The sequence below is a fragment of the Plectropomus leopardus genome, chromosome 19 (genome assembly GCF_026936395.1).
Source record: "Plectropomus leopardus strain MGB_pleo_1.0 chromosome 19, ASM2693639v1, whole genome shotgun sequence".
Lineage (NCBI taxonomy): Eukaryota > Metazoa > Chordata > Actinopteri > Perciformes > Serranidae > Plectropomus > Plectropomus leopardus.
Genome location: NC_142194.1, coordinates 2,349,937 through 2,365,573, shown reverse-complemented (window position 1 = coordinate 2,365,573; position 15,637 = coordinate 2,349,937). Strand labels below are relative to the sequence as shown.

The following is a 15,637-nucleotide window of genomic DNA, read 5'->3' as shown; positions in this document are numbered from 1 at the left end:
GCTGGGAATCATTTTTTATTTTTCATAAAGTGAAAAGATTATTGTTCTGTTCTTGCAGCTCTTTATTGACCCCCAGAGTTTTAAAAAATGTCCAGATGTCACAAACTTTAAACTAAAGTAAAAAACTGTACAGATATTTAAAATCAAACTCAGTTTGATAGAATTTTTTTAGAGTCCTGACAGGTTTAAATACCGCCTGCGTAGTGTTGTCACATCCTGATGATGATGATGTCACTTCCTGCAGGTTTTGGAGCGCAGCTGTCTCTTAATGATCAGGTGATCGCTCTCCTTCTCCTCCATCGCTCCTCCTGATATCTGAAACACAAACAACAAAACTGAACTTACTTTTACTTTACAAAAATGTCCTCATCATGTGAAATGTCCTTAAAATTTAAGTGTTCTCGTTTTACATAAATATCAACTAATTATGTAAAAATGTCCTCACTTTAAAAAAAGTGTCCTCACTTATGTGAAACATCCTGACGTTTCAGAAACGTCCCGATCATGTTAAAACATCCTCACTTCACTTTAAGCTATAAACAATCTTTTTTTACAGCATTTTTAATCTGGCAGACTGATTTACGACATTTTAACACCACTGAAAGTCTTGTTTTTAGAAAATGAATTTAATGCTTATTGAGGTCTGAAACGGATTGGTCCTCATAAGGGCAGAATTCAATACACACAAAACACACACACACACACACACACACACACACACACACACACACACACACACTCACTCTTTGCTCACCATGTTTGGGGAGTCGAGCAGTGGAGACGAGGTGCCTGTCTTAAAAAGTTTCTTCCGTCCTCGTCGCGGTTTGGTTGCCGTGGTCACCGTCTCCTTCTCCACTGAGTGTCCACTGACCAGTCCGATGATGGTTTTGGCTGCAGAGACACAGAGGACAGACAGAGGACAGACAGAGGACAGACAGAGGACAGACAGAGGACAGACAGAGGACGAAAAAGGCGGAGACAGAATTTTGATGAATAAATAAAGATCAGATAAATGTTGTGTAGAGCTCACAGATCAGACGAGTCACACAGAGCTCCTGCTGTCAGGGACGGAGGAGCAGCGCCCTCCACTGGAGGACACCGGTGGTGCAACAACAAGCAGTCAAACCAGTAACACAGAGCTTGATGCACGTCCTCCCAGTATAATAAACCAGCATGATGCACGTCCTCCCAGTATAAAAAAACCAGCATGATGCACGTCCTCCCAGTATAAAAAAACCAGCATGATGCACGTCCTCCCAGTATAAAAAAAACAGCATGATGCACGTCCTCCCAGTATAATAAACCAGCATGATGCACGTCCTCCCAGTATAATAAACCAGCATGATGCACGTCCTCCCAGTATAAAAAATGAGTACAAACAGTCACGAGTCTGAATTTAAAGTTAAGCTGACCTTTGCTGCCCAGGATGGAGGGAGAGCTGTGGATCAACTCTCCGATCTTTTGAAGAGCCCCGTCTCTCATGTCCTTCACCACGGAGGACGACTGGAGACAGACAACAAGAGAGACGAGACAGGCAGAGAGATAGGGAGAGACAGATACGGGGAGAGAAAAACAAGCGACAGATATATGAGAGAGAGAGACGGAGGGACGGGTATTCAGATACTTAATCTGCTGACAGAAAGTCTTTGTCTTCTGTTTTCATCTTTTGTCTCTCACCTCTTTGTTGGTTCGATTATTTCCTCTCAGTCTGTTTCTCTTGTTCTCACTGAACACCAGGTCCTGAAAAACACACACAAACACACACAAACACACACACACACACACACACACAAAAGTCCTCACAATGTAAACATTGTCCTCGCTTTACCAAAATGTCCCCATAATGACAAAAATAGTCCTTTAGAACCAGTGAACCTGTAGTTTATGAAAAACGTCCTCAGATTTTAAAAACGTCTTCGCTGTCTCCTACCTGCACCTCGCAGCTCTTCCTCTTCCTTCCCGTCGTTTTGGGAGTTTTCTTCTTGTTGGCCATGTTGGTCCTTAGAGGAGACACCTGGAAGTCCTGCTCTGGAAGAAGGACACGCACACCGCACCTCTACACACACACACACACACACACACACACACACACACACACACACACACACACACACACACACACACACACAATAAGACAATTTCAGCCGTCTCTTTGGGACATTATGATGGATTTAGGTCTGTGGTTCCAGACTGGTCCAACTCTGGGTCCAATTTTGTCCTTAGTCATTAGTTCAAGGTCCACACATCAGAGAAATTACCAAATATTGAAATTATGATGCAAAATATTAATATTTAATATTAACACCCGACAGAATGAAATAAAACATACTGCAAGAAAAAAGTGCAGTTAGTTAAAGTCAGGCGTGTCTCTCGGATCTGAAGACATCGGGGGCTCAGTGCGGACTTCTGTTAAAAGATTTTTCAATTTTTAGAGAACATGACTTGAAATGGGTTTTTTTCCTTTTTACTTTTGTGTTTTATTTGTATTAATTTTTTAGGGAAATTTTTAAAGATGCCTGTGAGGCCTGTGAGTTTGGAAGGCATGCTTTCTTTTAAAAATAATTAGATTTTTTTTTTTGGACTTTTTGCAAATTTTTGGTGTGATTTTTTTTCTTTTTCTTTTTTGGCCAATTCTCTTTTCTTTAAAATTTTTGGGCATTTTTTTTCTTTAAAGAAAACATGCCTTCCAAACCCATGGGCCCACCAAAATAAAATCCACCAAAATGACACCATTTATCAAAGCCAGAAACTGTAAAAACAGAAATTATCTTTGGATTTTCACATTTCTGGCGGCCCTTGAACGCATCATGTGGGACAAACATTTCAGGCATTTTTCCGCGAGTTGCTCAGGGAGGATGAAGGAAAAGTATTTGTACTCAGCCCCCCGACTCCTCTGATAAATAAAGAACAGTCCCTTAGGTCTATTATTATTTTTGTGAGAAAAAACGGCCACATAACAACATAAAACCAAGAACAGGACAATAAAACATTTACTGTTCGTGAAATAAATGAATAAATAAATATAAATCAAAAATCTCACCCTTCAGAAGGAAGCCACACTTCAAAATAAAAGCTCTGTGCTGCAAGTTCACTGTACTTGTAAATAAAATAAAATAAAATAAAATAAAATAAAATAAAATAAAATAAAATAAAATAAAATAAAATAAAATAAAATAAAATAAAATAAAATAAAATAAAATAAAATAAAATAAAATAAAATAAAATGTGCTTTTCACAAACATAACACGGTCATGAGGAATTCAAAATGGACCGCAAACCACCAGTTGGGAAACACGGCTTTAGGGGACGTGGGGACTTTATTTTGGTGAACTTGCCGTCTAATAATAAGCGGTCGGTAAATCTGCTCACCCGTGCGTCTCCCTGCAGGCCTCCCTCTCTCTCCTCCTTCAGTCTCTGCAGTCTCTCCATCTCTCTCCTCACAGCCTCAAACTCCCTGCTCCTCCTCCTCCTCTGCTCCTCCGTCTGCTGCGCCCCCCTCCTCTCCTGGAGTCTCTGGATCTCCTCCTTCAGCTCCTCCACCACCGGCACCTTCCTCTGCTCCTCCTCTCTGTTCTCCTTCTCCTCCTCCTCTCTCGTCTGCAGGTCCTCCTTCAGACGCTCCAGCTCTGACGGGGAGGAATCAGATTAATCTCCTGATCAGATTATTGATTAAAACGTTCTCCACCGATTCAGGTGATGAAGATGATGAAGATACCTTTTCTCAGAGTCTCCGTCTCTCTGTGACACTCGTCGATCAGTTTCTCCTTCTCCGACACGACTCGCTGCAGCTCTGACGAACACACACACACACACACACACACACACACACACACACACACACACACACACACACACACACACACACACACACACACCACAGTATGCTGAATATCCAAGAAAACACGCAACATGCTGTTTTTCCCCTAAAGTCATTTTAAAAGTTAATATGTTGTATTTGTATGGAAACTGTGTCCAAAAATACTCAGTTTTATTGTCTGTGAAACTGGCGAGCTGTTTTTTTTTCCCTAAAATATTGTTGAAGTTGCCTGAAGTTGACATTTTCTTCTTCATAATGAAGATAATTATTCACAGTTATTTTTTACAGGTTTTTTTTAATTAAAAAAAGTTATTATTTTTAAAAAGGAGGATCCGGAGGAGCCTCTTAGCTGCGCTGCATTAACTGTTTTTCATGCTCACTGAGCTGTTTTTGAGATTCATGTTCTCACCTTCGTTCTCCCTCTCCTGGTTCCTCCTCCTCTCCTCCTCTGATCTCTCCATCTCCTCCAGTCTCCCTCGCAGAGCTCCGCCCTCAGACTCAAGCTCCGCCCTCAGGCTCTGGAGCTGATGGGTGAATTCTGCTTTCTGATTGGCTAACTCCTCGCTGAGCTCAGTGCACCTGTTCTCACTGCAGGAGGAGGACGGGAGACGTCATAATGAGCTGCTTTCTCGTCACCCGCTGTCGATAAATCAACGAAACCTGATCGATATCAGTATTGATGACTCCTCCTGTGTACCTGTGTGTCAGAGTTTCCTCCAGCCGGCTCTTCTCTCTCTGCAGCTCTTCGATCTGTTGGGATTTCTGAGCCGATCTCTCCAGCGCCGCCTGGCTCTCCTTCTTCAGCTCCTCCATGGCGGTGTGGAAATCACTGCTGCTGCTGCTGCTCCGCTGCTCCTCCGCCTGAATCAATCAATCAGTCAATCAATAAACACTGCTTCGTCAGCTGAAAAAAAAATCAGTTTATCAATTTTGCTGCTCTTTTGCCTCCACCACAAAGACACAAAACCACCACAACAAGACACAAAATGACCAAAAAAAGACACAAAATCACCACAACGAGACACAGACAAGTGAAACAATCAATCAATCATCAGCCAGATCAACAATGTAAATAACAGACGAATCAATCACAATCCCTGTCAATTCATAAAAACAGAGAAAGAAAGGAAAAAGACGAACCTTGACTTCCTGTCTCAGACGCTCCACTTCCTGTGTCAGACTGTGGATGGTGTCGGTCCTCTGCTCTGATTGGCTCTCCAGGTCCTGGAGGCGGGTCTTTGCGGTGCTGAGTTGCTCTGATAGGCTGTCAGATCTGTCAGTCTGCTCTTTGAGCGTTGTCTGGAGACCAGTCACCTGGAAAAAACATTTAACAGACAATTATTAGTTTCATCAGTTATTGTTTATCTTTAGAAACTAAAAATTTAATTAATCACATTTAAAAAATTAATGAATTAAAATAAACCTGTTCCGTGATGCACTTTGACCCGGTGTGTCACTGAGGGCCACAGTGGCTTTGTAACATGTAGCATTTTATTTTGAAATTTTTGCAGGACGGTGTTGTTGACGATGCGACTTCATAAGACAGATAGAGTGTGACTGTTCTGTAGCTGCTGCTTCCTGACATTTTGGGGAATGTTTCATATTATAGTTCCACTATCACTCAAACGCGCAATATTATTTTCAGCATTATTTTTGTACAATTCAAGTTGACATAAGAAGATAAGAGGAAAAAAACCCAAAATATAAAAATTAAATTGATTTTGCTCTTGAAAATGACTTTCTTTTACAAAAATGCAATTTTTCAGCTTTTTGTGTGAAATGTTGTTTTTTGATGAAAATGCACAAATTAAATTAATCTGTTCTCTCCACATCTCAGCCTTTTACACCCTCAGGTGATGAAAAACAAACAAAAAGAAATGATCGGTATCTTATCGGCCACGAGAAGCTGGACATGATCGGTTTGTCGGTATTCGGTTGAAATAATCATTATAGTGCATCACTGATAAATATAAAGATACAGATTATATAGATATAGACACAGATAATATAGATTTAGATATAGATATGGCTGTAGATAGATATATACATACAGATATAGATATACAGGTATACAGGTATACAGATACAGATACAGATGTAGACGGTACCTCTGTCTGGAGCTGGAAGATGCCGTTAACCAGCGCTTTGTTCTCCTTCGTCAGTCTGGCCGTTTCCCTCTGCTCTGACTCCAGAGACGAAAACACTGAGTCACAGTTTGGACATTCGTCCAGATCTGCAGGAGAGGGAGAGAGAGAGAGAGAGAGAGAGAGGAGGGACGGACAGAGACAGTTATTTAACAGTTTCTGTCTTTTACTTATTATCAACATCAACTTCATTTTCTCAGGTTTGGGGTATCGTGAGACACCAGGGATGTAATGATTCACTCAACTCACGATTCGATATGATTTTCTCAGGATTTCTTTTAAATACAATATGAGATTACAGAAAAAAATTATGACTAAAAAATACTCTATTAATTATCTTAAACAAAAATTACACAAAATACTGCATTTTCTCTGTTTTTCTGGGTCAAATTAAAGAATCCCTTTTTATGTCTGAGGTATAAATGCAAAACACAAACGCGGCAATAAATGCATTTCTGGACATTCACATTGTCCCCTGCTGTTAAAACTCTTTCACCGGGACAGAGGACGCTGCTGAGGACAGGTTTGCTTTAGAGGGGAAAGCAGAGAGGCGAGTTTGAAGAGCTAAGCTGGTCGTTTCTCTCTCGTGCTGATAAGTTGGGCTCTCTTTGGCTCTTGGACTCGTTTGGGCGAGCGGGGCTGCAGCTTGTTAGTGTGGTTTGGCCGTGTAGTTTTTTTTGTTTTCTGGCCGTGTAGTCATCGTTAAGGAGTAACGTGTGTGCTGACCGGAGCTCCTCACCATGATGCCGGCTCTCATGCTGCATCATGTTAGTTGTACTATTTGTGCAGTTCAGCACTCTCTGTCAATATTTGCAGCTGGCTTTTGTCTTTTCTGTTAACTTCTCGCCTTTATTTCTTTCTGACTTAAGGAAGCTCAAATGCCGCCACACTTCTGATCTGAAAGTGGAGGGTGCTTCTTCTCTTTCGCCTGTCTCTGAGCCTTTACTTTGTCTAATTTGCGTTGATGAGTTGTCTCTAGCCTCGGACGTGACGTTGAACATGTAGTGATGTGGCACGTTGAGCAAGCGATGTTGAAGTATGACTTGATTAAAATCTCCAGCTACTTTATTCAAAACATTGCAAATTTCTGCTTTAAAAGATGCAGGCTTTTACAGAAAAGCAACGTAGAGTCATACAGAATGAACGTGCACACAGGCTGTTCAAACACAGAGAAACCTGCTAAAAATAGGCTATAAACGCTGATGAGTATGCATTTAAAATGTACAAAATGAAAGAATGAAGTTACATATTTAAGTTTTGTTCATGTTAATAACTCAGTGTGAAGGTTCGGCTCCCACCTGTCAGCTCCTGTATCTTCTGCTCCAGAGCAACCTGCTCCTTCTTCAGCTCCTCCACCTCCTCCTCCCGTCTCCTCAGCTCCTCCTCCAGCCCCTTCCTCCTCTCCTCCCTCTCTCTCAGCTCCACGATGGCTTCCTCTTTTTTGTCGTTTTCCTCCTGCAGCCTCCAGATCTCCTCCTCCAGAACTGGGGAGCCTGACAAGAAGGAGGATTTAATGAATAACTAAAGCAGTGTAAACTGCTGTCCCTGCATCACCTCCTCCTCCTCCTCCTCCTCCTCCTCGCACCTCTTTTCTTTGCTGGTCCAATCTCCTCCTCCTCCTGCAGACTTTCACGCTGGCGTTTCCTGCTCTCCTCCTCGTCTCCTCCTCCTGTCCTCCTCAGACAGCTGCAGCTCTGCTGAAGCCCCAGCAGCTCCGACCTGATCGACTCCACGAGCTCCCTCTGAAACCCCAGGACACGATTGAAGGTCAAACTGTGAGAATTTGGTCGCATATGTTTCTTTTTTTATCCAATATAAATATAAAATATTTATAATTATATATAAAGTATTTGTAATAAATATATCCGATATTGTGCATTCCTAAAACTGACCACAAAGACACACAAAGTGACCAGAAAGAGACATAAAATGAAACTGAAATGGCTAAAAAGAGTCAACGTGATCAAAGAGAGACACAAAAACACCATAAAGACACAAACAACCACAAACAGACACAAAGAGACTTGTGTGTAACTTGTGTGACAAAAGTGTGTGTTTACGTCTCTGGTGGCGTTCTCCACGGTGGCGTCCATGGCTGCCTGCAGTTTGTTGATGATGTCATCTTTCTGCTGACAGATCTCCATCAACTCGGACAACTTCTGCTGCTGCTGCTCCAAACTCTGGAAAACCAAAATCAAACCATAAAAAAGGAGATCTTTATTGACAGCACATCATGAACACCGTGACAGCAGAAACATTTCATCATGCACCAGGACAACAGCAGACACCACAGAAGAAGACGGTGGATCAACGTTACCTCCCTGGCTTCCTGCAGTTGGTCATGTGACTGCTGCTTCTCCAACCGCAGCGCCTCCAGCTCTGCAGGACAAACCAGCAGAGACAGGGGTCAAAGGTCAACGTTACATCGACTCAAACACTAATGACAGAGTGTGTGTGTGTGTGTGTGTGTGTGTGTGTGTGTGTGTACCTGCAGTGTGTGTTTGTTCGCTCAGACAGCGGTGAACGGTCTGAGCGTCCTCTCGGATCTTCTCCAGGTCTTCAGTGACTGAGCTGATGAGTCCCTCCAACATCTCCTCCTGACAACCAATCACCATCAGTAATCACCATCAGTGCTGTTATTGATCAGTAATCACCATCAGTGCTGTTACTGATCAGTAATCACCATCAGTGCTGTTATTGATCAGTAATCCCCAAATTGTGCTGTTATTGATCAGTAATCCCCAAATTGTGCTGTTATTGATCAGTAATCCCCATCAGTGCTGTTACTGATCAGTAATCACCATCAGTGCTGTTATTGATCAGTAATCACCATCAGTGCTGTTACTGATCAGTAATCACCATCAGTGCTGTTATTGATCAGTAATCCCCATCAGTGTTGTTACTGATCAGTAATCACCATCAGTGCTGTTATTGATCAGTAATCACCATCAGTGCTGTTACTGATCAGTAATCCCCATCAGCGCTGTTATTGATCAGTAATCCCCATCAGTGCTGTTACTGATCAGTAATCACCATCAGTGCTGTTATTGATCAGTAATCCCCAAATTGTGCTGTTATTGATCAGTAATCCCCATCAGTGCTGTTACTGATCAGTAATCACCATCAGTGCTGTTATTGATCAGTAATCACCATCAGTGCTGTTACTGATCAGTAATCACCATCAGTGCTGTTATTGATCAGTAATCCCCATCAGTGTTGTTACTGATCAGTAATCACCATCAGTGCTGTTATTGATCAGTAATCACCATCAGTGCTGTTACTGATCAGTAATCCCCATCAGCGCTGTTATTGATCAGTAATCCCCATCAGTGCTGTTACTGATCAGTAATCACCATCAGTGCTGTTACTGATCAGTAATCCCCATCAGCGCTGTTATTGATCAGTAATCCCCATCAGTGCTGTTACTGATCAGTAATCACCATCAGCGCTGTTACTGATCAGTAATCACCATCAGTGCTGTTATTGATCAGTAATCACCATCAGTGATGAGACAAACTGTGTTAGTAAAACAGGTGTTTTTAGATCACCTTGCTGTTGTCGGTGTTAACAGTCGACAGGTCGACCGTCTTGCTGACGAGGTTCTTCAGGATCTCCACTCTCTTCTCAGCTCGCTCCTCCAGGATCTCCCTCTCCTTCTCCAGACGATCACTGAAAGTCAAAACATCATCACTGTGTCGCTGGAAATGTCTTTACTGTGTATCTTCGGCTATTTTCAGTGCCAGTGGAGAACCCCCAACAGAGGTCCCAAAATCCTAGAAATGTCTTAAAATCCGATGTTTTGGTCTCATGATCACGTTACCTGTAGTCTTTCTCCATCTTGTTGAAGAGGTCCATGAACTCAGCGCTGACCTCCTCTCTGATCTGAGCCTCTAGAACCAAACGCAGCGCCGCCTCTCTGCCCGACTGCCGACACACACACACACACACACACACACACACACACACACACACACAGTTGAGCTCAACATTTTTTCAGTTTTATTTAATCATCTTTCAAAAAGAAAAACAATCCTGTTACCTTCTCTTCCACCTCCATGGTCAGGTCTCCTTCCTCCTCGTCTTCCTCTCCTGCCTCCAGCACTGTTCCCTCCATCACACTCTCCTCCTCTTCCTCTTCATCCTCCTCCTCCTCCTCCCCCCACTCTTCACCGTCCTCATCCTCCAGCACGTCCTCCAGGGTTGTCTCCCAGGCAACCAGCGAGCTTTTCCTGCCGCGCCCCGACACGTTTCTGCGCCGGTCGGCCTCGTCGATGATCATCGACAGCTCCATGGCGGACCTGTGGGGGGCGTCGTCCAGCGCCGCCGGTCTGGAGTTCAACACCACCACCTGGACAGAGAGAGGTTCAGCCCTCGTCATCAAACATCAAACACAGCGACTCGCACTAAGATAAACGTTATTATTATTATTATTATTATTATTATTAAATTGTTTTCGTAATTTTTATAGAAAATTTTTGATGGTCCTTGAACACCTCATGCATTTGTGAAACAGATTTCCATGACTTTTCCAAACTTTTAGGGTATATTAAGTATTTCAAAACTTTTCCAAGCATGAATATTGCTGGATTGTTTTTCATGACTGTATGGACTCTGCTGTACACAAACTATAAAAATATTAAAATTTAAATCACAAACTTTGAGCTACAGTGTGTGCTGACCTTTTGGGCAAGAGCGGAGAACTTGAGGACGTTGAGCGTCTCATCGAAGCACGAGGCGTTCTGATTGATGTTAACCACCATGGAGACGCGGCCGGCACCACAGAAGAAGAACTGCAGGAAGTGTGTGAGCTTGGACTCCCTGAAGGGAACATGGTGCTGGAACCTGCAGAGAAGCAGATCAGATGCGTCACCTCGGTGCCTCGAACATCTTCTCAAACATCACAGACAGGCGGCGATGTCGTACTTGGCGTGCTGGTTGAGTCTCATGGCGCTGATGCACTTCCCGAGCGTCAGCAGCGAGCTGTTGATGTTTCCCGCTTCCTTCAGTCGCTCTCCGGTGTTGTGAGTCCGAGAGCATCGCTCAGAGCCGGCCAGGTCGCACAGAGACAACCTAACAGTCAGAAAGTTATTATTCACACCGAACACTGCTGTGAGGACACTGCGAGCTCATGTACCGTGTCAGTAAAGCGTCAGTCTTACTCGCTGATGCTGAGGACCCTGGGAACTCCGACGTCGTCCACTCGGAGGATCCTGATGGAGAAGATGCTGTGGCTGCAGAACACAAACACGCTGATGACGCCTCTGCTCTCACACAGAAACTGCTGAACCAGATCATATTTATTTTTATACTGAAGATAAGATATTGAACTGGGATGTGTAATAAACAGCTGACCTCCTGCTGGACAGCTGGTTCAGTCTGGTGGCAGAGAAACTCTGGTTCTTCTTCCCGATCTTCATCACTCTGTAGGCCTCCTCAGAGCTGTTCACCTGGACCCACCGCAGGTCTGAAACATGGAGCACACACACACATCAACACACTGCAGATACACTACAGCCGAGCAGATCGCTGGACGGTGTAAACACCCTGCAGAGACGCACTAACAACAAAAACACTCTGGGTTTTTTTCCCACTTTTTTTATCGAGACGTCGCTGCAATTCCTGCTGGAAAGCGTCATGAAAAGCTTTTTGAAGCCAACATTTTCCTCAAATTAACAAAGTTTTGTTTGTTTCAATGTTCTTTCAACATAGTAACCCAAAAATACCAAGCTTCCCACACATTTCAATGGATACGATTTCAAAACTTTTCCATGACTTTTCAAGTATCAATAAAAATTAAGAATTTTTCTTTCTTTTCACATTTGACCAGAATTTTTACACAAAACAAAACTGCATGACTTTATCAGGAGTGAAAAATGTGTTTGTGAAAGTCCATAACTTTTCCAGGGGAACTCTGTGTAACATATACGTGATATGCAGAGACATCATGGATACAATTATCAAAAATAAATAAATAAATAATAATGTTGAACTTATCAAATAATAATCTGTGTCACCTTTAATGAAGGAGTTTCCTTTGACGTCCTGAGACAGACGCAGCACTGTCCTCTTTTGGTGTCCACTGGGAATCTGGACATTAAAGATCAATCACAGGAGGACAACTGATTACATGTTTATTTAGTCAAGGGAGGACTCTGGTCCTCACAAACCATTAAATTACCATTAAAACACAAATAAAAATCCAACTTTAAGGATTAAATTAAGTTTCAGTCAGAGTTTAGGATTACACCACTGAGGGTCCTCACAGGTGCAGCGAGTGTGTTACCTGTTCCAGCAGGTCGTGGATGTTGTCGTTGTAAATCTCACAGAATGAAACCCAGATGGAGAACCGGACATTTGAGTCGACGTCCAGACAGAAACTGTCGGCCTCGGAGACGCTGTTCACACTGCTGTCAGTGCTGAGAGACGAGCCTGAAAACACACACACACACACACACACACACACACACACACACACACACACACACACACACACACACACGTCTGAATCAGTTGTGGTTGTGAGGATAAGATCAAAAAAAGAAACAACACAGGTGCTGAAGCTTTCACTTTTTTAAAGAATCTGTCTTTAGAGTCACTGACCGTCAAGAAAAGCTGATCTTCCAGACATCTGACTTTTGTCGCTCTGCAGAGACAAAGATAAGACACACACTAGTATACACAGCACACAGCAGTAGTACACAGACATATTTGTAGCATTTGTATTGCAGGACCTCTTTGAAGAGCCTCAGCAGGTTCCTCTTGCTGCTGAACTCGGCTGCCTGCTGGTCTGGAGTCAGTCTGCTGAAGTCTCTGCAGCGCTGCGGCTTCAGATCGGCTCGACTGTACAGACGACCGTCAACACTGTTAAAGATCACTGACAGAGACCGGGGCAACAGACCTGAGTCATGGTCCGGACCTGAGACGCAGACAGAAAGACAGTCAAATATCCTGCTAAAATCACTGTGAAGGTGAAATACAAAAGCTAGATGTTACGAGGTTATTTGTCCAGCAGGAAAAGTGCTAAAGAGACAGACAGCGAGAAAGACGACAGGACAGAGAGACACGTGGAGTTTCTGACCGAGGAACGTGAAGGTTTTCCCAGCGTTGGTGACGCCGTACGTGAACACCAGACAGTTTCCTCCCTCCAGAACGTCTCGCACCAAACCACGAACTGAACCGTCAAACACCTTCTTCTGACTGGCCTCCGGATCAAACACCTCCACAAAACAACAACAACAACAAACGCGAGCTCAACACCAGCTTTTAAAACAATGAACAGGACAAAAAATCAACATCTGATTCTCTGTAAACACGTGGGAAAAAGTCTTCTGAAAGACGGACGGATGATGTCACAGTTACCTGTGTGAAGGTGAACCTCTGTGCCGTCTGTGGGAGGGACTTCTCGCTCTGTCGGTTTGACTGACAGCTCCTGGGAGCCTTCAGGACCACAGTGTCCGGCCCCTCGATGGTCACACACTCCTAAAGAGCAAAATGCACAAACAGGTTTATTTTTACACAATAAAAGTTAATTATCTGTTAATCGTCAGAAAAGTATATCTGACTTTATAGTAACAGACATTTGCTTTTTAGAGTAGAGCATTAACGTCTTAAAGGGAAAGTTTTGTTGAATGAACGGTTTTTACAACAAAAACATCAACAAAAAACAACATTAACCCTTCGGGCCTGCTTTAATATCAAACAAACTCGTATCTGCACACAAAATGTGCAAAAATCAGGCTATAAACGTTATTTTACATATACAATGTAAGTTTCTACTTTCATTGAGTTCATTTGTTTTAACCAACATCAGTCCCAATTATGAACAATTAATTCATTTTCAGAATTTTAACCCTTTAAATGCCAGCTGTTGTCATTATGCCACTATGTTTTTAGATGAAAAACACACAAAAAATGAATTATTTTCAATATACTACATGCAAAGTTTATTTTCTTTATTTTTTTTATTACCAGAAAAATATGCGAAAATATAAGAAGAAATTTAACAGAACGTTGATGCATGAGACCGATAACGTCTGATGACCATAATTTTAACAATAATTATTCTGTGTCAAATTTAAAAACTAATGCTTCAACAGTGTTGTATGAATGGCCATTAAATCATAAAGAGTCCCACAGATTAAATGTGTGACTGTGTGTGACTGTGTGTGTGTGTGTGTGTTACCTGTGACCCTCCGTTGTCGCTCTCTGCTGCTGTGAAAGGTCGAACCCTCAGGTACACCTGCAGGTTCTCCGACTGAACGTTTTCCTAATGAGAAAGAAAACAACATAAACTCTCTGTTCTGAGGTAAAAAAACAACATCTGTCACCATGACAACCCAACAACATCCTCCTGACAGCATCACAGACAGACACACCTGTGCAGGAAGAGCAGTGAATTCACCCAGCAGATCTCTCTTGATGTCATCCACCACCACCGGACCGACTCTCTCCGGCTTCCCACCCAAACAAGACTCCATCATTTCTGAAAAAAAGTCACATAACTGTTCCTCAGCTGCTGATGAACCCACACTGAGTTTATATCAATGCCGATGTTATATTTATTGATGTTATATTTATCCACTTTTTTCATATTTGCATATTAAAAACAAATAAAACGATGAAATAATAATAATATCAATAATAATGACAATAATGATAATTAGAAAAAATATTATTATTATTTCCTCACTCTGATATCTTAAAACAAATCTGTGTGATGGAGATTATGTCTATGCCGATTTCACAAGTGGAGTGTGCTATATAATAACAACATCATAGCAACAAACATTATACATTTTACATATTTGAACATCCTTTTTTATTTGCATATTAAAAAAAGAATAAAGTAAATAATTAAATAATAACGATAATAATGACAACATAATAATAAGAAAAAAATTATTATTATTATCATCATTCCCTCACTCTGAAGGCTGATATCTTCAAACAAATCTGTGTGACGGAGATTATATCTATGCCGATTTTGTCAGTGAGCCGTGAAGATTTTAAAGTAAAATCTTAAGTTACGATCTACCTCTTATCTAACGAGCGGATAAGCACGAGAGCGTAAAATGTTTAATAATTAAACGGAGTTTGGCGTGACCTCTTACAGTGAAGAAGAACAGAACATGTCCGGACAAGTCAGCCGTGAACACTGATTTGGGTTAAATCAAAACTGTACTAAACAGTCAGGCAAACACATAATTCACAGTCATTAGTACTGATTGATTAATAATCGGAAAAGATCACACGGCAGTTAACTACTGATAGCTTTGTTGTTAGCATTAGCCACAGCGAGCTAGCCAACAATTACACGCCTCGTGTTTGTTTGTTAACGTCTTTTAGGAACAAAAACTCATATCGTCACAGCTGGTATACTTAAATCAACATTTTAAAACGTTTAAACTTACTCCTGCCGTGTTTTAATCACCACACAGAGTACTTAAAGCAGGAAACATCGACAGACGGTGGATAACGAAAGCTTTGGTTGCTTCTCTCTTCTACGCGGTTTAGTTTTTAAACTGCGAGCGGAGGACCAATCAGGTGGCTGGTACAGGGAGACGTCATGCCGCTCTCGGATATGATCTCGCGAGACTATGCTGCTTCCATTAAAAAAAGGATATTTTGATTTTTTTAAGTTACACAAACACTTCAGATATGTAAAATGAATATCTAT

General features: G+C 42.1%; 1 protein-coding gene across 1 annotated transcript; it reads right to left on the bottom strand.

Annotated features, from left to right (window-relative positions):
• On the bottom strand, positions 1 to 15,508 carry LOC121959311 (uncharacterized). Its single transcript, XM_088070012.1, has 32 exons — positions 15,372 to 15,508; positions 14,337 to 14,443; positions 14,144 to 14,227; positions 13,321 to 13,440; positions 13,040 to 13,178; positions 12,693 to 12,877; positions 12,562 to 12,604; positions 12,245 to 12,390; positions 11,976 to 12,048; positions 11,314 to 11,425; positions 11,121 to 11,192; positions 10,885 to 11,031; positions 10,641 to 10,803; positions 10,001 to 10,309; positions 9,782 to 9,885; positions 9,510 to 9,630; positions 8,450 to 8,558; positions 8,279 to 8,340; positions 8,022 to 8,141; positions 7,547 to 7,703; positions 7,260 to 7,454; positions 5,926 to 6,050; positions 4,958 to 5,131; positions 4,515 to 4,678; positions 4,227 to 4,405; positions 3,716 to 3,790; positions 3,370 to 3,626; positions 1,931 to 2,056; positions 1,678 to 1,740; positions 1,413 to 1,503; positions 755 to 891; positions 1 to 315 (listed from the first exon to the last, which is right to left on the bottom strand). The coding sequence occupies exons 2-32, from the start codon at positions 14,439 to 14,441 to the stop codon at positions 232 to 234; spliced, it is 4,041 nt and encodes a 1,346-aa protein (XP_087926138.1). The 5' UTR covers positions 14,442 to 14,443; positions 15,372 to 15,508; the 3' UTR covers positions 1 to 231.
• Between the last annotated feature and the right edge of the window lie 129 nt (positions 15,509 to 15,637).

Bases quoted from the DNA above. Each gene is read 5' to 3' on its own strand.
- LOC121959311 (XM_088070012.1), bottom strand. From the start codon at position 14,441: ATGATGGAGTCTTGTTTGGGTGGGAAGCCGGAGAGAGTCGGTCCGGTG. The intron at 13,441-14,143 runs GTAACACACACA...TTTGCTCTTTAG, and splicing joins GCGACAACGGAGGGTCACAG to GAGTGTGTGACCATCGAGGG. The intron at 12,049-12,244 runs GTAACACACTCG...TTTAATGTCCAG, and splicing joins TCCACGACCTGCTGGAACAG to ATTCCCAGTGGACACCAAAA.